The 26570-nt window shown below is 40.3% G+C and overlaps 1 protein-coding gene across 1 annotated transcript in view; it reads right to left on the minus strand.

Annotated features, from left to right (window-relative positions):
* Window positions 1-17816, minus strand: part of Cerkl (ceramide kinase like) — a 96659-nt gene extending 78843 nt beyond the window's left edge. Inside the window, exon 1 of the mRNA XM_031370775.1 lies at window positions 17531-17816. Coding sequence (XP_031226635.1) covers window positions 17531-17732 — 202 coding nt within the window. The 5' untranslated portion in view covers window positions 17733-17816. The remainder of the gene's footprint in view (window positions 1-17530) is intronic.
* Window positions 17817-26570: the final 8754 nt, after the last annotated feature.

The raw sequence follows: 26570 nt of genomic DNA on the forward strand, positions 1-26570 counted from the left end.
CCATTGTATTAAAATCAAAAGATAAGCCTTACCACACAGGAGTAAAAAACTCACTTGTAGATTAGGAAAAGATTCAATTACAATTTTGTAGTAGATTCATCTATTATGACTGTACGGCCCAGAATTCATACATCAATGCCCAACCAGCACCCAGTGGGACTGTGTTTGAAGAGCAAGCAATGAGGCCATTAGCTACCTGAAAATGACATCTCAAGGGAGAACTGGTCTCCTTCTATATAAGTAAACAAGATTCTCCCTCTCGCTTTCATTAGCTCTTTCTCTTTCTTTCCTGCTCCCTCTCTGCACTCTCTGTCTGTCTGTCTCTGTCTCTCTGTCTCTCTCGTCTCTATGTCTCTGTTTCTGTCTCTCTCTGTGTCTCTCTGTCTCACTCTGTCTCACTCTCTCTGTCTCATTCTATCTCTCTCTGTCTGTCTCTCTTCACTCTCTCTATCTCTCTGTGTGTCTCTCTCTGTCTCTGTCTCTGTCTCTGTCTTTCTCTCTCTGTCTCTCTCTGTCTCTGTCTTTCTCTCTCTGTCTCTGTTTCTGTCTCTCTCTCTGTCTCACTCTCTCTGTCTCTTTCTATCTCTCTGTCTGTCTCTGTCTTCACTCTCTCTATCTCTCTGTGTTTGTCTCTCTCTGTCTCTCTCTCTGGCTTTCTCTCTCTGTCTCTCTCTCTGTCTCTCTCTGTCTCTGTCTTTCTCTCTCCCTCCATCCCTCCTTGCTCCCTCTTTCTCTCCCCCTCACTCTCTTTCTCCTGCTCTCACCCACTTATTTGCTTGATCTCTCTTGCTCTCTGCAGATACCAGGGTAAGACTGGGTAAACACTCAGCAAGAAGGCAGGATCGCTGCCCTGGATCCTGAGAGAGGCACTTCAGGAACCAACCCTAGTGAAACCTTGAACTTTCAGTCCTGGAAGTATGAGAAGGAAGTCACTTCTGCTGTCTAACCCACATTATCTGTGCTCTCAAGACAGCTCCAGCCAAATGGTTCCTCTCCTTCCTTACCTTGTCCCCACATTAACTTATTATTCCATAATAGTTAATGTCAAAGAGGAAATACTTTCAATACAGGCCTACTTTATTATTATTGATTTGGACTTTTGCATTAGATTGAGAGACCACTGAATTATTTTAGGTAGCTGAGGCTTCAAAGCAGTCTGGTGACAAGGATTAAGGTGACCAACAACCTGTTTAAGGAGTGACAGTATCATTTACTACTGGTACGACCCATGCTGCTTGCCAAATGGGTCAAGTTGAAATCTCTTGCTACTCTGGCTTCAGATTTCCATCAGTGTGTTTGGTTTTTGTTTTAAGTCTTCAACTAGAGCAAGAGCTGGTGCTTCTCTGAGCTTCCAAAGAGCTCCAAGACTGAAATTCATTAGATGGATCTGTAAAGATCCTCCCTGTCCCCAAAGTGACCTCCAAGGAAGTAGGGATTCAGCCTTTTCAGATCATTCTTTGCCAACAAATCTCAGATGTTTACACTGTGTGTTTCCTTATTGTTTTCTCGCCCAAACCAGTTTCAAATTTTTATCATCTCTGAAAGACAGTACTTCTGCAAGACATACGACATACAAAATGTAAAACACCAGATAGGTAAGGAAATAAATATACTGTTGTGATAAAAAAAAGAGTCAATAAAACTGTGTGGATAATTTGTAATAATTTATTGCAAAAAAAAAATGCATTGTCATGTAAGAAGCCTTTACACAGCTCCACTGCTTGACCAAGTTTTGTATCTTTGGCTTTTGAATTTAAATTTAAAATGGCTCTTGACCTTAACTTACTCCTATATCATCATCCATAAACTTAAAAAAGTTATTAAAATTCCATGCTTAAAAGGACCCTTTAATTTGGAAATATTTATTATCCTTCAGCACAACTAGATTTTCCTCTCATATACAGGGGATCAGAGAGACAAAAGGAAGAAATCCAATTATTTAAAGCAGTAATCCTTTAACACTAGGATTTTGTTTTAATTATGAAGAGTGTGTCTTATTAAAAACAAAACAAAGCCTTGTCCTTTAAGGGAAGAAACTCGATGTTTCTCTAGTGAACACATATACAAGACTTCCTACGTAATGCTTAAACAAATTAATTTTGCTATTCTTTTATCTCCCGTGGTATTATTGACTTCTTAAAAGAGCATCAAAAACATAATTACAGGCCCACCTGCTCAGGATGGCTACAAGACATGACACAATCTTAATAGAAATATGTTTCTTTCTATTGTCCCATCCTTGTGAGTACAGACAAAATTTACTATGCTAAAAGCTAACCAAGTCATAGGAAATTCTCATTGGAAACAGCTAAGTAGTCTCTTGTATAGCAAATATCAGTCCGTATATACACAGCACTTGAAAACACCTTTAAAGAATGTGTCTCCAAGTCTTCTTTCTCCTCAAATACTTTATGTAGGGGTGTAGGGAAGATTGTGCAGAGAAGTAGGGAGATGTGACAGAGTGAGCCATCTACTCCTCGGGAAGAAGGAAGTCACTGGAACACCCCCTATTCAGTTTTGCTTCAGTTGTACAGGGAGACAAACTAAACCACAATCGGTGGAAGTGATATTCCCTTTGGACTCAGCCCACCAGCCCACTTACGCAGTTGAGTGTTGGGCACAGAAGGCTGAAGCAGATCCCTATTTCTCAAGGGACACTCCAGTCCCAGGATCTCCTATTTCAGGCCTAGATGAAAAGCTCCTCCAACACGCAGCTTCTTATGGGTCTTATCCTCAAAACTAACTATTGCAAGGATCTTAATCTACCACCCCCCCTCGTGCCCAGTGGAACTGAGTTTTGGATGAGAAGCGACACAGATGCCACAGCAGCCAAAGCCATGAGACACAGGCACAGAATGTGATGTCAGCCAAGTGGTGGCAAGAAGGGGAACAGAAGGTTATTCTAATGATGTAATGCACCCAAGGGACAGAGAGGGACTGAGGGAAGCCAGGACCACTGAATGAACATGGAGATGTTGGCATTGCTGACACCCTAAACATGAAGGAGGCTGAAGGCTGGGACAAAAAACCATAGTCATATCAATACCACATATGTTATGAACAGGACCATGCCTGCTATGTGTGTTTGCTTTACCAACTTAGGTTTATTAGTAAGAATGGAAGTGGCATATTTAATTGATAACACCCTCTAATAAAATCTAATTAATCTTCCAGCACAAAATAAGGGCAAATGCTATTAAATTCAAAAGAACTTGTGAATTTTCATTTCACGGGTATTCTAGATTCACTTAAATGCCACAAAAAAAATATGTCATACTACTTTCTTTGAATAAATATATTTTATAAGTAGAGAAAACAAGATGATAACATAAAATAAAAGGAAGTATCAGTATGAGATCTTAATTTCTGCTCTTCTTTGACAAGGTGGTGCCAAGAGAATCAAGAAAGGGTCCCTTGGCCATTTTAGTCAATGACTTCTGTTTTCTACAATCTTTTCCAGTACCTGTGAGGACAGATTTCAACATTTCCTAGATGTTTCATTTCCAATTCTTTTACCTGATCTAGCATAACCACCAAAGACACCAAGAAAGACTGGCATCCAACAAGACATGAGCTAACCAGAGCCATGTCACTACTATACATATGTGTCATCAAGTTTATGGGACCATATCACCTACAACAGAGGGCAACGTGTGCTTGAAATTTAGAAAGAAAAATGATCCATTAAAAGGACATCTATTATTTTCAAATGTCAATCAATGAGAGAGGTGAAAAGGCAGTCACAAAAAGGGGCTTTTTAAAAATACCGTGTGTAGGTGGTATCTACTTCTGCCCTAATTATGAGATAATACTGCCAGTTCATTTTCCTAATATCGATATGTAAAGCATAAACGGAGCCTAACATGTTAGAATATTATAGACTTGCATTTAAAATGTGACTGGAAAAACTCAAAACCTAAAACGGAAACAGTAGATACCACCACAAAGCTAGCAGATGTTACTTAGGGTCATCTGTACAAAAACATAAGCATATGCCAAAGAAATCTGACACTATCATAGAATCAGTTGGTGACTAAAATAATAGCAGCTCCTTATGGCAATATGGTAATATCCATATCAAATGCACAACACATTATGTTGCAACAGTGTACGCAGACAAAAGAGCATTGCTAGCAGCAGTGATGACCAGGGATCTGACTAAGTCAGAAAACAGAATACAAGGTTATTTCTGGGGTGCAAAATTAGTGATAAGTTGAAAGTGATGCATGGTTTGAATTTTCAGAGTTAGTAGTACATCAGCATTACTTTGATTTCTATAAGCACAGAACAGACCACACAGCAGTAACTGTGTCTTTATGGGAACCCCTAATGTAGTTTTACTTAGTCAAGAGTTATGTTAAAGATGGGTGTTATATTTAAGATGTATTTATGTATGTATGTGAGCACTCTATTTGCTTGCATGCTTGCATGACAGAGGATAGCATCAGATCCCATTAGAGATGGTTGTGATTCTCACTGGTTGCTGGAAATTAAACTCAGGACCTCTGGAAGAGAAGCTGTGCTCTTAACTGCTGAACCATCTCTCCAGCACAGATACACCTATTCTTAAAGCCAATGATAATACTAAGTCTAGGATATAAACAAGAATCCCTTAATCAATGGTTTTAGTGTGGTGCCCATATCTATTGGCTAAGCAATATGTAACTGCTGACTAAATATATTAACATTAAGTACCAAACAGCCAAAGAAATGTGGCATTTACTTCAGAAGGCTGAAAACTTCTCTGATATTATTTTGGGCATAATTATGTCCACAATGAAGCAATAGGTAGTGTACACAATGGATACTAATTAAATGTTGTTGACTAAAGAACTTTAAACACTCAAATCCAAAAGGTACCCATAGCTTTTCTTGTTGGGATCCATGTTGCATGCTCTGGGTTCTCAGAGCACAACATTTCCCACACTCAACAGGATGCAGATGTCCAGTAAGCACCTAAGATTCTCATAATGAACCCCAGAAAAAAGGTTGACCAGTAATACATCTGTTTTCCAAGATATTTCAAGGACTGGAAGACATTTGGTCCTGATGCAAAGAATTGACACAGCCTGAGAACTGATAGCTATCTTAGATGCTAAAAATATTTTCTTGAAATATGACAAATGTTAAACTTATCAAAAGCAAACAACTTCTATGGAAAATTTAATCTCTATATTTTTATGAGAGTGTAGTACTCTCACAACATAAATATTTAAATGAAAATTTAAACATATATGGGATAGTTATGGGGCCATTTAAATACGTCTAACAAGATTTTGAGCAGTATTAACTCTTTATCTGCATAATGGAAACAAAACAGACTGCCACCACTTTATACTTTCAAAGAGTAAAATCATAAAATGAGACCGCTGCACATGACAACAGCTGTCTACTCCCATTCATGTTATTTCTCCTGTACAGATAGACACAGTAGTTTGAGTAATATGTTTGCCACAACCATAAACTTACATTAAGCCAAAATAATATGGAGATTTTAAGAAATAAATGTACCTTTTCTAATACTAAAAAGCTATAAACTTATTTTCTATATTAAAATGGTACATTTATAAATTGCTATTTCAGTTTTATTTTTTATAATAACTGTTGGGCATGTTCAAAGGTCATAACCTTATCAAGATCTCATGACATTTTCTGAATGTAAAAAGCTATTATTATTTCTAAGTAGCATCCTCCATTCTAATAAGAAACAAGATACATTCAGGAAAGACTCTGAGGCTTCTGAAAAAAAAAAAAAAAAAGAAAGTTAGGCTTGATGGAGTTCGACTTACAGTCTTCAGGAGTAATTTCTCCTATTAATGCCTCGTTCAAGCAATTTCCCTTCTGCTGGGTATTTCACTAATCCCTGACACATTTGATACAGGGTCTTTGGAAGGATCTGTAACAGACACAACGCTTTGTACTTAGCTCATTTGAGAATGGACATCAGCAATAACTACAATCCATCAATTACCTACTTTTAAAAATGGTCCCAGGGAGCTCCCAGAGATGGAGCCTCCAACCAGGAGCACACACAGGCCAAATCCAAGGCCCTTGGCATAAATAAAGCAGAGGTCTGCCTGGTCAGGCCTTAGTGGGAGAAGATGTGCTTAATTCTAGAAAGACTTGAGACCCCAAGGAAGAAGGAGGCCTGTTGGGGGAGAGGAGTACCCTCTCAGAGGTAAGGGGGAGGAAAGATGGGATGAGGAACTATGGGAAGGGGAACTAAGGGGGACTTTGACAGGAATGAATATAAATAAAATAATAAAAATTGAAAATAAATGGTACCACCATTGCAGCATATTTTCCTTAAACTCCACAGTCTCCAAGTCCTATATGTGATAATCTCCCACAGGTCCACTATCCCTGTGTGCACACACAGCCTCCTGGTCTTCTGGTATACTGGCCATCTTCCTCGTCCTGTTACCCACTGATCTAGCCTGCCTGTGTCCTTGATTGCTTTTCTAAACCAAAACTTGATTTCCAAAGTAAATAAATAAAATAAAATACAAACAAAACAAAACCCTTAACTTCCACAAGCATGCAGCCTGCAAGACTCCTGTTTAACACTCAGGTTGACAGAACAGGCTAGCCTTATATTCAAGTCCTGAATCATTCCTATCATATGTGATTCTACATGGACCTTGTGCTTATTCTGCAAATAAAGCCCAAACCTTCCCAGCACATTCTCAAAATATTCTAGGGATTGTTTTTCTTTATCTGTGTTGCTGACTCACAATCTGACTCAGAGCTCACCCTAAATTCACTCTCACCCTATTTTCCCCAGTACTCTTGCCCATAGTTTTTCTTTAGCTATTTGTCCATGATTATTCACAATGCCTGTATCACCTCATCTACCCCAAATGTAAATCAGCAAGTCGTTACCTTGCTACTATGCCTTCTAAGAGATTGTATATACCTTGACGTGGAGCCTGTCAAACTAATTATAGTGTCAGAAACCCCAGCACATACTGAGAACTTCCTAAATAAAATTAAACAAATGATTTAAGAGAAGCACTAATTAAAAGTATGCAAAAATACCATTTCTCATCTCTAACACTGGTTTGGGGGGAATACTCCTTTGAAGAACATTTCTAGCATCATGGGTGGTTTACAAAAGCCTGCATCTCCAGTTCTGGGGGGGATACTAAAGCTCTTGCCTCCACTGTCACCTTCGCTCACAAGTACAAACATACCCTCAAACATTTATGAGTACATATAATTCAAATAACTAAAACTAAACAATTTGTTAAAATTCATAGTTTCTTCATTTACTCAGAAATTACAAAGGGATAGAGAAATGCAACACACTCTTGTGTTAACTTTCTAAAATGGCAAAACAAGCGATATGATTTCATCTGAAAGATTTTAGGGCTAGAATTAGTACCCGGAGTCTTCACTATTATTCTGTGGATTGTGGGACCAACAACTCTGGAGGGCACTAGAGGATTCTAGATTCCCTGTAGAGGTAGCATTATAAGAATTGCAGGCACCTAAGTTAGACTGCCAAACGTTGGATACAATCAGCTCCATTTAAGTAAGGCTTGAGACAAAATAATACTGAGGATACCTAGGGATAAAATTCCCTCTTAGATGATACAGTCTTGTTGCAAAGGTAAAACAATAGAAAACCATTAACACAGAGCCTGGTGGTACAAACACCAATTGATGTGTGCTCACTATTTGCAACCAAGCACGGGGCATTGCTGGGTAGCAGCAGTAGGCATTTGTACAATCCTGTTTCTGATAAGAAAGCTTGGCGAATTCACGGGAATCCCCTGATGCCAGCTGCTATGCTGTGTTAGTTTAGACTTATCTTTGTGCTTACTGTAAGTGCATAGTATTATACCAATTGTGCAATAAAATAAAATAAAATAAAATAAAATAAAATAAAAAGCTGTAAAAGTATTTAGTCTGTATGTGTGCCTGTTTGTCTGTCTACTTGTCTGCCTAGCTCTAGATTTAGTCATTATCTACAGTGAGAACCTCTAAAATCTTGCTTTTGTGTCAAACATTAGCATGAGGTTTAATTTTCAGCAATGCCATCTCCTTCTTTTCTTTTCCTAACTTCTAGCACACCCCGACTTTGGGAATTCCAAGATCGTAGGAAGAATCATAGCTACTAAGAGTTCCTTTTCTTTGGTACCACACAAATGCATTTATGTGCATATAGGTATAACTAACTCCCTGGGCGTGCAGCACTCTATTTTCAGCCCCACACTTCTAAAACTGTACCAGGGACTCAGTCACAAAGGCTCTTGAGGTGGCTGTGCTTGCAACCTGGTGATTGCAAGCTTTAAAGGCTGCTTTATCCATGTAACTTGAAGTGTTATCACCTAGTCATAAGACACACTAGAAGCTGTAACGAATATAGGATTGTGATGGACAGTTGAGCAGTGAGACCTCACAACTGAAAGGTATCTCTTGTCCTCTAAATCCCACTGTCAAACTACAGTGGATTTCAAACATACTCCAGCAACCATAGCTGCTTGCGCCCAACGGTACTTTGCTGTCTGTACCCATCACCTTGGCTTTTTCAGTCTTTATCTTTGTCATCTGTACATTTCTTCAGTCCTCTGAAGGGCCCCAAGCTCCGGACAGTGCCATCTGCTTCATGGCTCTAATCTACTGACCTTGAGTGCCCCTATCCCCCCCACCCGGTGCCTCTTACTGTATGTCCCTGAGGGGCCACTGGAAGATTTGTCTCCTCTCCCAGGGAGCACTTGTGTACCAGTTCATTCACAAAGAGCCCACAGAAGTTGAAAGAAAGGGGAGAAAAAAGGAAAATAAGATAGGTTAAGTTTGAACATGTTTGCCTTCAAATAGACTCTTCATCTTTTGAAATAAATACTAGTCTACAGAATTTCACAAGGTCCAAAATAGGATAATGACCATTTCAAATCAGAAACACATTGATTTGTCAGATTTGTTCGAACAATAAACACAGAGACTGTGGTGAATAGTACAGTGGTTTTTACACAGTTAATCACTAGTCAGTTAACCCACAAAAAACAAAAGCTGTCTTGTATACACAAAATGGTTCATTGTATACATTTGTATATACAAACGGTACATTGTATAAACTTGTAAACACAAAACAGTACAGAAACCACTTTAGAGTAACTGCCACTTTGGCATTTCCAGATCAGCATTGTTAAGGTTTTTTCATTTGTTTGCTTTTCCTTTGGATTTGAATCTGAACTTGAGATCCCCTGCCTTGGCCTCCAAAGTGGCAGCAAAGGCAGCCCAGGACTCAGTCGCTTTTCTTGTTAACAGGCCACTCAAGTTGTGTAACTCCCTCCATTCTACACTGGGATGAATGTTTTGAAAAGCATACTTTCCTGGGTAGAAAAATACATTAGAACTAAATCCTGAAAATAGAGAAAACTTAACCCTTTATTTTCTTTTCTCTTTTCTCCCTAGAAGTACTGGGTTGGGGATTGAACCAGATCTCTTGAGCATCCTCTCCCTGAGCTTCATCCCTAGCTCGAAAATGAAGATGTCTACTCTCTGTGTTGCTACAGCATTGTCTAATGAAGTTTCCACCAGCCTTTTGCATATATTAGACTTACATAAATTAAAATTCAATCTTATTTCAAATTTTGTTCTTCTATCTTACTAGCGGGATCTCTGTTTTTCAAGTAGCCATAGGTAGAACATGAGACCTGTATTGGCCACTTTCGAAAGCACCATACCTCAAGGTCCAACTGGCAGTCCTACGAGAGAGATGTCACTCTATATTTGACTTTGTGATTTTCTTTGTTTTGTTACAATGAAGACCAATTCATCGTAATAAAATACAAAAGTCTTGGGAAATTTTCCCATGATAAGTAGGCATTTTCAAAAGTTTATTACCAGGTAAAATATAGCTACTATGCAAAATTGAACCTTTATGTATGTCTCTTAAGAATCTCTTCAAGTTTGGTAGCTTTGGAACATACCCCACAGAGAAGCTTTCTTATTAGTGCACAGAGTGACAACTCAAAGCACCATGTCTTACTAATTACTGCCTCCCTAACTCACATGAGGAATAGGTCATTTGAAGGGTTAGCCCCTCCTCCCATTATTCGTGACCACACGGCCCTCTGACAGATGTCTCAGTTTGGATGTAAGGCAGAGCTCTGGGTATCTGTTTCGCTTACATCTGTTCCCAGACAGCTTAGGCAGATTAACACTTAGCAGAAGCCCTGCCCAGCAAAATCTCCAACTCCCATTTCAAAGAAAAAAATGATCATTTTCCCTCATTTTCACATTGTTCCACATTACCTTTCTTTTTGCTAAACTTCCAGTAAGTAAATGTGTTTGTATCAACTTAAATATAGAAACAATCATTTCACCTTGTAACAAGAGACACTTTCGAGGCTCCCTGAAGCCTGGCTTTCTTATATTTTTCTGGTCACTGATCTAATTCTCTGAGCTCAGAGCTGTGGTGAGAAATTAATTATTCTTTTTTAAGAAAACAACTTTAAAATGTGTCAGAGATAGTAAGTATGTGAAAATAGAGTTGGAAATTATAATTAAAAATTGAAACCTTCACTTTATGTAAAAGTCTTGGAAACATAATATTTTAATAAGATTACAGAGTCTGCTCAGAAGTTTGGTAAAGATCACGTAAACATAAAATAAAACAAAGTTAAGGTGGGATGAGATGTTATTTCTGTCCATCATGAAAAATCTGCCAACAAGTAGACAATGCCTGTGAGGAAGACCCACCCCATTTTTCATCATGCCCTAGTGCTGGAGAACTGCAGGGTACCCCTGTTCCCCACATGGTACTTCTTTCTAATGAGAAAAGCATTAGGTTTCAAAGTTTTTGCCAAAAAACTAAAACACTTCTCTACATATACCAAAACGCTGAATCCCCTGGCCATTCAAAGCTTACTCAGATTTTTCCCCATTGGACAAAAAATGTCCTGGTTTCTATTCTTTTAATTACTGCTTTACAGGAGATTGGAGCTGATGCTCTTTGGAAACTTTGCTATATAATACAAATCCTTCATTTTGCAGCTGAATAAACTGTTGCTCATCCAGGTTTGCTGACTTTTCTAAGTTACTTACACACTTGCAGGTGCAAGAGTTAAGACCTAAGAGCCTTCCGTGTCCATACCTGAAATATGCTCTATATTATATATGTAAACAGGTGCCAGAATATAGGAGTTCCAATAACATATTCTCACACTCCATATTGTTGATTTTTAGTAAACTGTGGAGTTAACTTGGTGAACCATAGTCATCATTTGTAATGAAAACCAGAGTGACCCTCACAGATCAATAGTGAAATTTGGCCGGGTGGTGGTGGCGCATGCCTTTAATCCCAGCACTTGGGAGGCAGAGGCAGGTGGATTTCTGAGTTCGAGGACAGCCTGGTCTACAGAGTGAGTTTCAGGACAGCCAGGGCTATCCTGAGAAACCCTGTCTCGAAAAAGCCAAAAAAAAAAAAAAAAAATAGTGAAATTTGTTTCTTTGAAATTTTCACTTTAGAAGATCATATATCTGCTTAGGTATGTGTCATGCTTCTCTGTTCACCCAGAGCCCTCACTTCAGACTAATGAGAAAGAAAAGAGTAGACATGTTCACAGCCTGAGGAGAACTAGGAGCTATTGATACATGCCACAGAGATCCATCCCAAAATACAGCATTTGTAAGTGAAGTAAGACTAAGCTTGACCTAGCCCAACTTCCCCATCCCTAGCTTTCTTTATCTTGCTTTTTTTTATGAAAAAGAAATAAGACCGGATCACACAAGACAGTAAAATATCTTTGTGATCAGGATGTACAAAGTCTTGTGTCTTCTACTTTAATGTAACAATCCAAATTAAAGATCACCATTTGACAAGCACATGTTCCTAGAAGTATGCCACTGGTTAAGACAATGCAGTAGACAACCATTATTATTGAAAATACTGAACTCTGGAGACATGTGAGCTGGCAAAAGCACAAGCTTAGAGTCATAGTATAAAACAGGTGGATTTCAACAGTTCTGGCTCTATGGAATTGATCTACACAAGACTGGGCCTATCAACATAATGGATCAAAGAGAGGCCCATAGGGCCCGCCCTATCCTTCCATGATGAGCTATTGACTACTGATAGATTATGAGGGACGAGAAGTCACCTTCTTCAATTGTGTACCCACTGATAAGCCCACTGGGTTTCAGTGGATAGATTTAAATTTATAATCACACAGATGATGCTGGCAAAATTCCATGGGACTCAAAAATTTATTGTATGAATTATATCGAGATGGGGTATTGATAGGAATGAGAGACTTTAGAAGAGATTACAATAATCAGAATGTACCTATACATATATGAAATCATCGAATTACTAATGTAATAAAAGTTAAAAGAAACAGGCAAATGTCAGTTGTATCTGACCAGAACTTTGAGCATCCCTGTGAATCTTAGCACCTTATACCCAGCCCATTTGGACTTAGAAATCTCATCTGATTCCTTTCTAATATCTTTAGGATGTTGCTCCCTTTTAGGTCCCAGAGAGCTAGCTTGGCAACTACCTTTTACTAGCTTGAATAAACTCATGTAAGATCCACAAATAGGGGCTGGGGATTTAGCTCAGAGGTAGAGCACTTGCCTAGCAAGCTAAAGGCCCTGGGTTCAGTCCTCAGCTCTGATTAAAAAAAAAAAAAGATTCACAAGTAAGGTGGTCATAATTTTCAGTCTTAGTCAGACGATCATCAAGGACTATGGCAGCAATTAAAAAAAAATTCTCTGAACTGGATAATGCCTTACGGTTCATATTAGTTTATATGTCAGTGCCAGACTCCTGGTCTTTATGACCCTGCAGCTGAGCAAAACAGGAACTTTCTGCTAGACCCTCAAAGCAAAGAAATGAAACAATGCTAACTCATATATTAGAAATTCGGGAACAATATAAAGTAAAAGACATACAAGGAGCTTGTCCTCTAATGAGAATGGAAAGCTGGTTTCTGTCTCCATATATGAACCACGAATGCCTAAAGAAAAAGAGGGAAACAAATCTAAAATGAATCTTTATTAGTTTTAATGAGTGCAAACATGGAAGCATTGAATAAAGAGCCAACTCCAGTGTCAGGAGTCACATGAAAATCATAATCCATAGGATTCTATCTCTGTCATCCTGTCTATCACAAGATGATGAAATCTGAGGAATGCACTGGGAAATAAAGATGAAGAGGCAGGCAGGTGTAGATCATTGAGACCTCATGCTATGTTAGCTGACATGTCTCTCAGCCCATTCCCTACTACTCAGTGGGTTTTCAAAGAAACAAATGTGGTCCCATTAGGCAAAGTGGGAGCCAAGGAGACAGACTCACTCACTCTGAACAAGAATGTTCACTTTAATATGGATTATACTGGAGATCCCCTTAAGAACATTTTTATAAAAAATTCTAGTTCTTAAAGTGGAAAAAGGAGGAGATGATCCTCCTATAGGGGATGCGTTGATACTTAGCTGTGCTCATCATAGTACAAGGCACTAGGTAAAACTGAAACTCATGAGGCAGCAATCCATCACAAACATGCTCATTCAGTAAAAGTTTTCCTGGTGGCTGGCACATGCCAGAACTAAGAGTAAACCAAACAGATATTCTTCATCCAGATCTGGACTCCATCATTCTTTACTTTCACTGTGCACTGAAGCCACTCCCTGGGCCCAATAGCAATGCTCTCCTTACCCTGCCTACAGAATGTTGGCCTCAAATACAAGAGAGGGAGCTGAGGGAAGTAAATCTACCCTCCTTCCCTGAAGGGTTGGTGGAAGAAATGAGTCAGGCTAAGGCAAAGGCCATAGATCCTGCCTAAGGTCTTCATCTCTAAACTCAGGCCTGTTCCCTCAATATGCCCCCTTGGAGCCTAAGCACAGTACTTCCTGCTGACTTATTACTAGTACCAATAGTTCTTAAAGGACTCACATCTTATCTGATCTTTGGAAATGGAGAAACCCCTCCTATCCATCAGCATGTGTCTGAAACTATGCATAGTGCTGACCCCAATATACAAGCACTGTAAAACAATAGCAGTTGATTGATCAAATATCAATGATAGCTACAAAGTGACTTTCAGGCGAGTAGTAATGCAGTGTGGATATACTTCACAGTTGGCTACACTGTCCGGAAAGTATATATAGTCACAACAGACAAGCCTCCCAGGGAACACCCAAATGTACAAATATGTAGAATGAAGTCCCATGGGAGACTGAAAATCTAGGTGCTATTGGCAGCAAGCCAATGGAATTGAGTCACATCACTGGAAGGAGAACTCCATAAAGGGAAAGACTGGCATTTTCCTTTTAATTGAAAAATCAGAATACTGCTTCAAACCTTTTCCTAGGCACTTTCATCAGAGAAGAAGATAGAGGGCCTCCCAGAATTGAGGGAAAATTCAGAAGTGACTCACAGAAAAAAATGTAAGACATCATTTATCCCAAAGTTCATCAGAAAAATTGGGAACAAGACATAGAAACAAAAGAGAGGGAATGATGGAAGATCCAGATCAGGGACTGTCAGGAAGGGCAAGCCCTGAACATTTCACCGTGCTTGAGTGAAAGAGCTTTAGAGGAAGAAGAGTAATGTCTACAGAAGAGGAGGCAGCATCCTTCCTGAACCTGGACATAGACTTGAGAGATGGCAAACATCCATATTTCAGTCATAGGTGGGCACAACTGGAATGAAATTAAAGCCAAAGTCATTAACACAGCAGAGGTATGGAAGGTGAATTTTTTCAATGAGGATTCCATGGGCTATCATTATTGGGAAGGCTTGGAATACAGATGCTGTGGAGTAATTTAAAATTTAAAAAGAAAAGCGTGGCAGAACTTTATATTTTCTACTGAATTGACCCTGAGTTTCTCATCATCAGGCCTGTGTTACTTTTGAAATATTCTGGTGTACTCCTGACTGATGCTCATCAGTTTCAGCCCCAGATGACAGCCTTTCATTTCTGTTCTTCATTTAAGCCTTCAACCCAAATTGTCTTTCCAGCTCCCATCATAAATTTGGTGAGATGACCTGTCTCCCATAAATTCACATCCTAACCTTGAAAAGAACCATAGTGGGAAATTGGCTGCTGTTATAATTCAGCAGGGAGATTACCCTAGACTTAGGGTAGCTTTTGACCTCAGTGGCCTTATAAGAAGGGCAGGGAACACATGGAGACAATGTGAGTCTATGCAAAGATACAGTTTTGTAACCACAAGCCAAGAAATACCAAGAAACACTAAGACTAAAGACCCAAGGGAGGATTGGGCCTTTAGAGGGAAATGGAAACTGAACTTAGCACCCCATACTTCCCAGGTAATCAACCATAAACTACTACTGAGCCATACCCCAGGCCCTCAGGTAACATCTTGGTTTCTAACAATATTGCAAGGCCTTATGAAATACCATTATGTTCAATTTTCTTTTTTCCTCCCTCTAAATTTTTGGGACTCTAAACAACTAATCAATCCTTTATGATATTCTCCCTATCATGGACAGACAAATTGAGCACACTGAACTTCCAGACAAGTCTCACATTCAATGGATCTTTAGGTCACCATACAACATACTAGTAACTTCACATCTGATGATTGCCTTCCTGGTCAGTGTCAATCTTTGGGGTCCTGCCTTTAGGTGTCAGGCAAAGATGCTAGTCCTTGTGGTCCTCATGTTGCCTCTTCAAAACATTCAGTAACACACCTGAGCACTAAGTATCGAAACTTCCAAGGGAACAACTGCTCATAGGATTAATATCTTCCCTAACAAGACCTAATACACTAAACTGAAAACATCCCTTCATTTAAAGGAAAAAGGCCAAAACGTATTGCTAGTGTATTTAAGCTTCCCACCTCAGCCTGAAGTCACCCACATATGCCTCATCTTTTTAGAGGATAACCCAACTCTCCTTCTAAGTCAACCTTGAACCCAAGAAGGGAACTGCAGTCGCTCTGGTCAGAGTCACTTACCCTGTCAACAAGACGGCCAATTAATTAATTCCAGTTCCAGCAGTGATAGCCTTCATAAAATACATCAGTGACTTCCCTCATCAACCTCAAGATGGACAAGTTAGGGAAGATCATGGAGTATTTTGTTTCTCAATGAAACTGCTAATACACCTTGAGTTTAAAAACATAATGCTCTGAAAACAGCTCATATACACCATGCAATAATGTCCAGAGGCCTCGTGACCCCAGCCCCACCCTGGAAAGTTAGGCACCTGCCAGGCAACAACAGCCATGGTTTCTCCTACCATACATTCTAACGCTATATTCTCCTATGTGTGGTGGTTTGCATATGCTCTGCTCTGGAACCCCCATTACTTAGTCCTCATCACTCGTATCTACGGTAAGGCAACATCAGAGTGCTTTGCTCATACCTAGTGAAGTATGAGTGACGTATGAGTGACATCACCTAGTGATGACTCTCTACCCACTGGATTTAGTAATGTGCCTCTTGGGCTGTTCCACAAATACAAGTGCCAGATTTCTGAGGCTCCTGGTTTAAATACCAGGTGTTAATTGCAAAGAAAACTAGTGTGCTCTATATGAAGGAAAGGAATGCCAAAGGGTCGTAGGGCAAAATTAAACACCTGCAAACTTTGGAGTAATGAAACTGTCATGAGAGCTTCTCAAATTCTATTACCAGGAGTGCTAATTAAACCTCTTTTTCCTCAGTCACCACTCATGATAAAACAGGATTTCTTTCCTCTTGTCACTATTTGTCTTTGTGCAATAGCAGTGACCTACACAGAAGGGAGGTGGGGGCGTGTCATTGCATTGCAGTCTCTAAATACTGTCAGCTTGTAGCTTAAATTGGTTTCTTGGGCTAATCCAGATCCTAGTTACAAGCATTTATATTCCCCAACTCAGGTTGATTTACAGGCTAAAAGAAAGATTTCACATCCTGGCACCTGGCTTGTAATATTAAAGAATCAGGAAAATACTTCTTCACCTTGGGTCTTCAAAAGACTTGAAAACATTTTACTTAAAGCCCAAAGTAGCTTTGCTTAAATGAACAGCACTGTATATATGACTCGGGTGGAATTCACACTTCTCACTAATTCTGGTCCCTGACTGGATAGTTTCATTTAGTTAGATGTTCGGACAAGAAATTTTCAAACAACAACTTTTCCATTCTATGACAAACTGTGGCACAAGGAGTTTTTTCCTCTGGAGGTGGGAGGAATCAGCTGTTTTTAATTTCATAAACTCGTAGCTAATTAAAAACAGACTGTGAACCACATTCCACTGTTCTCCAAGACACGTCTAACCAAAGACGACTTGAAATATTTCTACTGCAAATTGCAGCATTGCATTTTCATATATATATATATGCATATATATATACATACATATATGCATATATATATATTCAATAGACTGTAAGTCTAAGTAAAGCATAAATCTGTGATGCAATATTCTACAGAAATTCAATATAAAGGCAAACTGCAACTTCCTGGTTTTAGGAGGCTGGGAGTGGAGGGTCAGAGGGGTGTCGGTGGCAGGAGGGCGTGGCGGCTGCAGGGTGTGGGGGTCGTGGGAAGGTGGGGGGCCGCCACTCACCAGCCGGGAGCTCGGGCTGGATGCATCGCCACCACAGGGCCTGATCGCCCAGCACCACATCGCAGCTTTCCCTCCTGATCTCGAAGATTCCGCGAAGCAGAACCCTCTCGGGTTCAGCAGCTGCCTTTGGGGTCCCCGGGGACCGGACGGGCGCCTCCTCTTCCAGGGCGCCCACCCGGCTCCCGCGTCTCCCCCGGAACATGGTGACGCGGTACTGGGCCGAATTGGGGACCCACCAGAAACCTTTGTGGGAAGGAAGAGTGGCTACAACCACCGCCTGGGCCTTGTCCCATGCTGCCAAGGCAACGACGCACTCCTGAAGGAAGAGGGAGGAGCCTCGGGAGCTTTCTCTGCCTTCTCCCCACCCGCCCCCGAACTCCTCCTCCCGCGCGGGCCAGTGTCCTCTCCGGACCATGCTGCTTGTGTATGAGTTCCCTGACTGAGATCCTCCCAAATTGGATTGCTTAGACATCACCTAGTCTCTTGGTAAATAAAGTGCAGGTGCTTGTCAGATAGGTCTAAAGAGTACCCAAAATTCTGAGCGGTGGCACAAGCCTTTAGTTCCAGCACTCAGGAGGCAGAGGCAGGTAAACTTGAATTCCAGGCCAGCCAGAGCTAATTAGTGAGTTCTACATCTCAGGACAGTAAGACACTGTCCAAAAATAAAAATAAAAATAAAATAAAATAAATCAATAGTAGGAATCTCCCTTACTGGGTGACTGCAGAAGTTGCTGGCCATGAGACACAAAGAAGTTTCAGTGTGCAAGGCTCTGTCTACCTTCTCAGAGGTCTCTCTGAGACACCCCAAGGAGCCACATTACCTCTATGACTACATCTGTATGATCGCCCAGGAGTATGTTTAAACCCCTGATTTGCATAGACAAATGTGCACCATACAAAGTGGATATTAGTGTCAAGCACATCCATAGTACACTTGTGTCTATAAAGAGACCTACCTTTCCCTGGATATCTCCCCTTCAGCCTTAGCTCTTCCTGGATCTCATGATGCTGCAGACAAACGGTGAAGAGCAGAGCTTACCCACCCAAACACAACCATCTTCAGCCGGAGGCTTCCAGAATTCACCTTTAACTTCCTCCTGGCAGGAGGGGCAGTTCTGCCCTGTGATAGCCCAGTAGGGTTACCTGGAAATGTTGTTGCTGTTTAATCCAGTTGTCCTGGCCATATTTCAAAATGATTAATTTGCAATCCCCAGGGTTGGGGTCCAGATTCCAGAAGCATTTCCCTCTGAAACTCCAGGGTTTAGCCAAGTTGAGAATCGCAATCAGAAAACAAGAGCTTAGTGTTGCTGCCCACTAGGCATGTTAAGGGGGTTTTAGGAAGTTTTCGTAATACTGTGAGGTGGGCGGGGGCGGGGGGAGTCAGGCATTGAAAGGTGATTTAAAACTGGGGTTTCCTATACTATTGCCTAAGGACTCCATCCATCCCATAGGCAGCCAATTCACTGTCTGTCCTGGTTACAGTCCTATTGCAGGAGGCCTAGCTACAGGAGGGTTTCTCTGCGCTCAACACTCACACTGTTGTAGACAAATCATTTTAAGCATAAATTTCCAGTGGGCCAGGGAATCAAGGACTTCTCTTCAAGGCACTGAAAGGGAATACTCAGCCTTCCCCAGCAATCAGGAAAAAGCCCCTGGCTGATCTCATTGTAGCCAGGGAGATGTGTTTCCAGGAGCCCGAAGCCCAGCTCCCGCTAAGCCTCTTGCAGGCAGTTATTGGTAGGTAAGAACTGAGCTGGTTCCCAGAAGCGCTCACTTCTAGAGTTAACATCTTGAGTTCACAGCTGTCTGGCAGACTCAAGCTCCCTGGCATTTTAAAAACTTGCTGAGAGCCAAGGCAAACAGGCCAAGGCAATGGCTACTTCGTAGGACCTTTACAAAGGGGCAGGTTGCCATTTGTCAAGCTTCAGTAAGGCCAGGAGTTGCAAACATTGGCTTTGTCTTGCCATGAAGATGGAAGCTATAAGGCCTGCGCTCCCACACTTTCTCTCTGATGAGTTGTCTACTTCAGGGGTTCTAAAGTGTTCTGTGCCACCAGACCCAGGTCCTTAGGATTTGTCTCACACACACACACACATACACATACACACACACACACACACACACACACACACCTACCTTTAGTGGCTGGGATTCCAGAGTTGATGTCATCAACTCCTGAACTGTCCTGAACTTCCAATATTTTGTCCCAATTGGCTACATCTCACCTTCTTCTACTTGACCAGTGACCTCAGATATATACACATATGCATGTATGTATCAGACATATATACATATATATTTGTATATATATATATATATATATATATATATATATATATATATATATACACACACACACACACACACACACACACACACACACAGGATTTTCCACCACAAATGCATTTCTTCTGAAAGGTCTTTAATCAATGTCATCAGAAGCTCACACGTCTCCCATTCAGCTCCCTCTGAATCCTGAGCATTCCAACCTCATAACTAAGTCCTGTCAGTCTGCCCTCCTCTGTGCACTGTCATACACAAAGACAAGAAGCACACAAAGTGGATGTGATGGGACAAATACCTGTAACCCCAGCACTCAGGCAGAGAAGCAAAGGAGGGAGGGTCCGGAGTTTTCCCTGGCCACATAATGAGTTCAAGACCAGCTTGAGCTACATAAGACTCTGTCTAAATGAAAATGAAAATGAAGGTGTCAGTACAGCTCCCATTTTTCTTGGGGAAAACTCATTCCTTGACCCTTCCAGCTTCTAGAGCTATTCTTTGTTTCCGGGCTCTGCCCTTTCTTTCAATTCCCAAGTCTGTGATTTCCTGTGCTTTTTGCTTCTGTGCATGGATCTCCCTCCTTCGTCTGACTTCACCCTTCTCTCTCCCTCTTACAAAGAAATGTGTGAGTTCACAAGGATTGCCTCAATAATCCTTAGCTCAATTCTATTAACAAAGTCAATTTTGCTATATGAAATAATTTGTTCACAGGTTCTGGGATTGAGATGCACTTACAAAGAAATGTGTGAGTTCACAAGGATTGCCTCAATAATCCTTAGCTCAATTCTATTAACAAAGTCAATTTTGCTATATGAATACTCTGTTCACAGGTTCTGGGATTGAGATGCACCTAGCTGTAGGCTGTTGTTCATATTCTCCTTTATTTTTCTTTAAGGAAGCTGCTGTCATATACTCTTGTGTATTTACTTCTTCATGTATTGTCTTGGTTCCTCGCTGAGTTTACTTAGTGTCAGCCACACAGTAGAAGAAATCCTCAGAGACATTGCCTGTTGTTATAGAAAATGAGCTCTTTGATGGTAGAACAATTAACTTATTAATCATTGAGACCCCAACATTCAGCATGGCTCTTAGTATATAGTAAATGCTTAATAAATAGCCAAAATGGTTACTAAACTCCTTCAACATTTGTAACAATGAATCTAAAATATCACACATTTGTCTCTTAATTCCCAAGGTCAATTGTGTCATCATAAGAGATCCATATAAGTATCCAAAGACATCATCCCCAAAGTCATATACCTGAATTCTATAATTCAAGTGTTGAAACCCTTAATGATAAAAAGTGATAAAGTTTATAATCTCCCAAATCATAATCCTGAAAGATTAGAATCCCAGATGGTAAAACCCTAAAAGTCTAACTCTGAAAACCCATGATTTCTGTGGGAGGGGTGGTGTTTAAAAGGGATAGAAGGCCAAATTTTAAGAGTTTAGCCCTAGAGCAACGACAGAGCCTTCACTTTTAAAACATGTCAGTGGCCTTTACTTGCATTCCTGAAGAAGCAGGCAATGCCACTGACTAGTCCAAAATTGTGCTCAGTAGAAGGAGAAGGTTTGTGCAACAGTTTACTTAAAAAGTGCTCCATGCAGAACAAACTGCACAGAAGAGCCCCTGGAAGACAAGGAACTTGGCTTGATTGAGGGGCAGCAAGGACATGAGAAAATGAAAAAATGATTGAAGTACCAGTTTGTTTTCTATTGCTGTAATAAACACAGTGGCTGTATCAGTTACTTTTCTATTGCTGTGATAAAACACCAAGGCCAGGATAGGTTATAGAAGGTTTATTTGGGGCTGACAGGGTCCAGCAAGTTAGAGTCCATCATGGTAGATCAGAGTTAGAAGGCTGCAGGCAGCTGGAAAAGCAGCTCAGAGCTCACATGTGAAGGAAGCAGAGGGACCTAACTTAGAATGAGTCAGTGTTTTCAAACCTTAATGCCTGGCCATAGTGACATACTTCATTCTACAAGATCACACCTCCTAATCTTCATCAGATAGTCCCTAATCAGGAGCTACATACTCAACTGGCCAAGGCTTACCAGGAATAGCTCACTAACAATGTCCAAACCAACTTGAGGAGGAAAGGTTTTATTTCCACTCACAGTTTAGAATCCAATCATGCAGGAAAATCTAGGCAGGAAGCTGAGGGCAAGAATAGAAGTCATGGAGGGATGCTGCTCACTGGCTTGCTTTCCAGGTCTGCATTCAGCTACTTTCTCTATACATTCCAGGACCACCTGCCCAGGGATGGCACTACTCATATTGCTCTGGAACTTTTCCCATCAATCGAGAAAATGCCCAGACTTATTCCCTGACCAATCTGATGGAAGCAATTCTTCAACTGAGGTTCCCACTTTCCAGATGAATCCAACTTGTGTCAGGTTGAAACATACACACACACACACACACACACACACACACACACACACACACACGCACGCGCGCGCGCGCAGAGGTACACACATCAACAAAGACAGACATCCACACACATGTGCACATACATATATTCTGACATACAGACAAACAGACACACACACACAGAGGCACACACATACACACAATCAGACATGCACACACAAGCATGTGTACATACATACATACAAACACAGACAGACAGACAGACACACACACACACACACAAAATGCACCAACATAGAAAGTGAAGCCTGAGTTTGTGGTCTTCAATAATATCACATGGAGTTACTTAAGTCCTACTTTAATTACCACTCTTTAAAAGTCCTTTTCCAATGAATTATAATATCAATATTGATTTAGTAGAAAAAGTATTCAATGCTTTGTAAGCAAAATTTCAAACTCTGAAACTAACAGATTTTGGATATCAAGGGAATGGCATAGACTTGAATCTTCATCGCCTGGAATTCAGAACCATTGTAGTTGGTCCCCACCAGAAGAGCTCCTTGTCGCCTTCCCCATTGTAGTGTCTCTGTTGGCAGTGGAGTCATCTGTCTCCATCTGACACTTTGGGAACTGGTCCAGACCTATGCAGGCTGTTCCGGTGGCTGGTGGCCCTGAAGTTACCTCACCTCTCCTATAAGCTTGGGCGTTTTGTTTTCAGAACACATTTAGGGACCTCCTGAAGACACTATTCTTAAGGTTTATTTTCTATTTTTATTTTGTATGTGTATGAATGAATGAATGCAGGTGTAATTGGAGTCCAGAAGAGGGTGACAGGTCCTCAGGAGCAGGAGTTACTGGTGACTGCAAACCACAGGGAATGATTGCTGGGAACCAAATTCAAATCCTCTTCAAGAGCAGTATGTGTTACTCCCCTCTAAGCCATTGCTCCAGCACCTAAAACATTGTGTTAACATTAGAGAATTTTCCGTGGTCTTCTCATCAGATTTCTAAGACTTTCACAGCCAAATCCTTCTGAATATAAACAGCCATGTGACTTGAGTTAGCACTCTTTCTGTTCAGTGTTCTAGAATGAATACCCCATGTACACCACAGCAAGAAAGCCATGTTCAGAATGCTTCAAGGCTTTTGAAATGAGATTTTTAATACATTAGTACATTTTATCTCTGAATCCAGCTTGGGTTGTAATCCCAAAAGAGAAAGACACCAAATGTTAGCATCCTGATGAACAAAATCCTTAAAGTCTAAAAGAAAATAGCAAAACTCCAGAAGTGTAATTCCTAAAGAATTTTATAAGTGTTTGTTAAACATAATATATAAAACCTATAAACATGTAAAATTGTGTGTTATAGTTCTGTTCCAAAGTGGTTACTGACTAAAAGTATTATTGAAAGGAAAAGGGAACTTCAGTGGGTGGAGACAAAGCAAACAGGTCAATGGTGATGTGCACTGCCCCTGACCCCTTCCTTGTATAATAACAATAACAATAACAATAATAATAATAATAATAATAATAATAATCACTGTAAGTCATTACCACATGTATAGCCACCCCAATGACTGGAACCTCATGTTTTCCACATGTGTAGATTTCAAAACAGAGAACCCTGCATTTATTGACAAAGTTTCAATGTTTGTAGGTAGAAACAAAGTAGTTACATACCAACTCAAAGTATTGATAGCACGTTTTTGTGCAGTAAAATTTAAGAATCCTTATATGATGCATACTGTGGGGTTGTAAATGATGCAAAGAATAAATGTAGAACATAGAAAATTGTAGAAACAAAACTGACAATTGAAAATAGTATGAGAAAAAATCTTTTTAAAGGGAGAAAACCTTAAAGTAGGAATTCAACATCTGTAATAGTCATTGCAGTGACAGACAATGGGCATCAGCACATGGGTATCATTTAGAGCTGCCTGGCACTCACTATTGATTTGCTATAATGTGGAATTATGCATCTGGACAGATAGTTGTTTTTTCTTCCTCCTCTCCTTTTCTCCTCCTCCCCTCCACCTCCTCTTCCTCCTCATTCTTTTCCTCTCCCTTCTTTTCTTCTTCTAGTATAAATGTCTGTAGACAACACATTCACATTCATCTTCTATATATTGTTGCTTGCTTTAAAATTCTTCTGTGGCTCAGTAGACACATGAGCGTATGCACCAAACAATACATGCAATATGCACTCAGTTGGTACAGCTTTGCCTGAAGTGGGAGTTGACTTTGTGTCATTTTTTTCCAGAAGGACATATCTGTCTAGATAATTAAATGTTAATGCCGTATGCTGTGCCAATGTCTCCATTTTGCTTTCTGTTTTGCAAAATTGAAATGGATGTTTTGAAAATAAGTTTTGCGAGGACTTGAAATATGAGCAATACATCTGTATTACTCTCCCCCTTACAGTTCCATCTGTATCCCCCTTTCTCTCACAGATTTATGAGCTCTTTTTGTAAAAAATTATTATTGCAACATGTGTACTTCAATCATGCCTACATGCCTATCACTTGGGGTTGAACAACCTATGTGGGAGTTCATCCCAGGAGGAAACTAAGTCTCCCCCAGTCACCTGCACTGACCACTCCATTAAGGGATGAAGCCATGTAAACTTTCCTTGTCCAACTTGACATATCTACTGGTGTTATCAATATGTGGGTATTTAGATGACCATGTTGTTGAGATTTCATACGTACAGCTTCCCATGATACAGCAGACACTATCTAGCAGCAGGTGTCTTGTTCCTCTGACTCTTAGAATATTTCTATCCCCTTTTATTTTCCTAAGCATTAGTTATAGGGGTTGAATTACAAATATAACAAACAGTTGGGTACCCACCCCAACCAGCCTATTTTCTGCATTTTGACTAGTTGTGTGTCAGCTAATAAATTTTATCAGTTGCAAAGAGAAGCTTCTTGAATGAGGAGTGGGAGCTACACGGATCTGTGAGTCCAAGGATAAGTTATTTAGAAAACAGAAACTGCACTGGTTTGGGAAGCTGGCAGTAGTAAGCTCTCTTCTAGACACAATGAGCTCTCCAGACACAGGTAATTAGCTGAGTTTACAGCAACAGGCATGAATTTCCTCCTCCTAAGTAGACTAAAGTACAATTAGACATCTGTTGGTTAATCCCTAAGATAAAAGTACCACCATTGTACCATTAGAGATGCCTTGCTGGTCCAGGCATTGTTGTGGTTCATGGGCTTTATAGCCAGGTAGGACTACCAATTGCTTCTCTCTCCTGGCAGCTTGAATAACGATTCTGATCTAGTAAAGCTACTATTCAAATAAGAGCCCTCTAGGTCAATTTCAGTTCAATTTCTTCAGATCTTATGTCTGAAGTGTGTGGTGTCTTCAGCAATCTGTTCTGGTTTGGACCTAAGGGCATTGTCCATAGACCAAATTTTAAATTTTTGAATTTTCTTTTTTCCATATTCTTCTATTATATTTATACCTTAGCTCTCAATGACCTAGTCATTGAGATTTACTTATAAGTCTATCTCTTGTGCTTAAAATAATGCTTTTGGGGTGGAGAAAATGGCTTAGTGGGCATAAGCATTTGCTGCAAACAAAACCCTGATGATCCAAGCTCAAATCTCTCAGAACAAACGTGAGATCAGGTACAGTAACACGATCCTAGCGTTCTTGGGATAAGATGTGAGGATGAAGCTGAATTGTCCTGAAGCTTGTGGGCCAGCTAGGCTTGAATCTGCAGTGCAGCAGAGAATAAAGTGTGGAATGCCTCAACAGAGTAGACAGTGTGAACTGACCTTTAAAGTTGTCCTCTGTTCTACACACACACACACACACACACACACACACACACACACACACACATTACACACAACTACGCACAAATAGTAATGATAATATTTAAAGTAACAAATGTTCAATAATTGGGTTGATTTGGGGTTGACTGTGTTGATGAGTAAATTAAGTTTAAAATTGAAATTCTACTTTAGTTTCTGATCTTACTCACTATACAATGCCTTGTGGATAGGAGTAACAGAAATATTTATGGCAGAACTCAGCATTTATTTCTGTGCATCAACATGCATTTGAAGGAAGGTCAGTTTGGGTCATGCCCACCTCTCTCTTATTCCTGATGCTCAATGGGCCCATTGTCAAGGCATCACATGGAATGCTTCCTTCCCATGCTGAGTAGAGATGTTGTCAGAATGTCCCTGCTACTGTGGCTCCTGCTGCCTCCAAGGTAGAGGGCCATCTGTCCCTACAACAATCACAGAGGAAAAAGAAAAAAGAAAAATATCCTAGAATTCCATCAAGTCAGAATATCTCATTTTCTGAGTCTGCCAGGTTCTCACTTCCCCCTCAGATTGGGACTTTTTAAACATGAATTGCTCAGCTACATT

Source organism: Mastomys coucha, unplaced genomic scaffold (assembly GCF_008632895.1).
Source record: "Mastomys coucha isolate ucsf_1 unplaced genomic scaffold, UCSF_Mcou_1 pScaffold15, whole genome shotgun sequence".
NCBI classification, from domain to species: domain Eukaryota; kingdom Metazoa; phylum Chordata; class Mammalia; order Rodentia; family Muridae; genus Mastomys; species Mastomys coucha.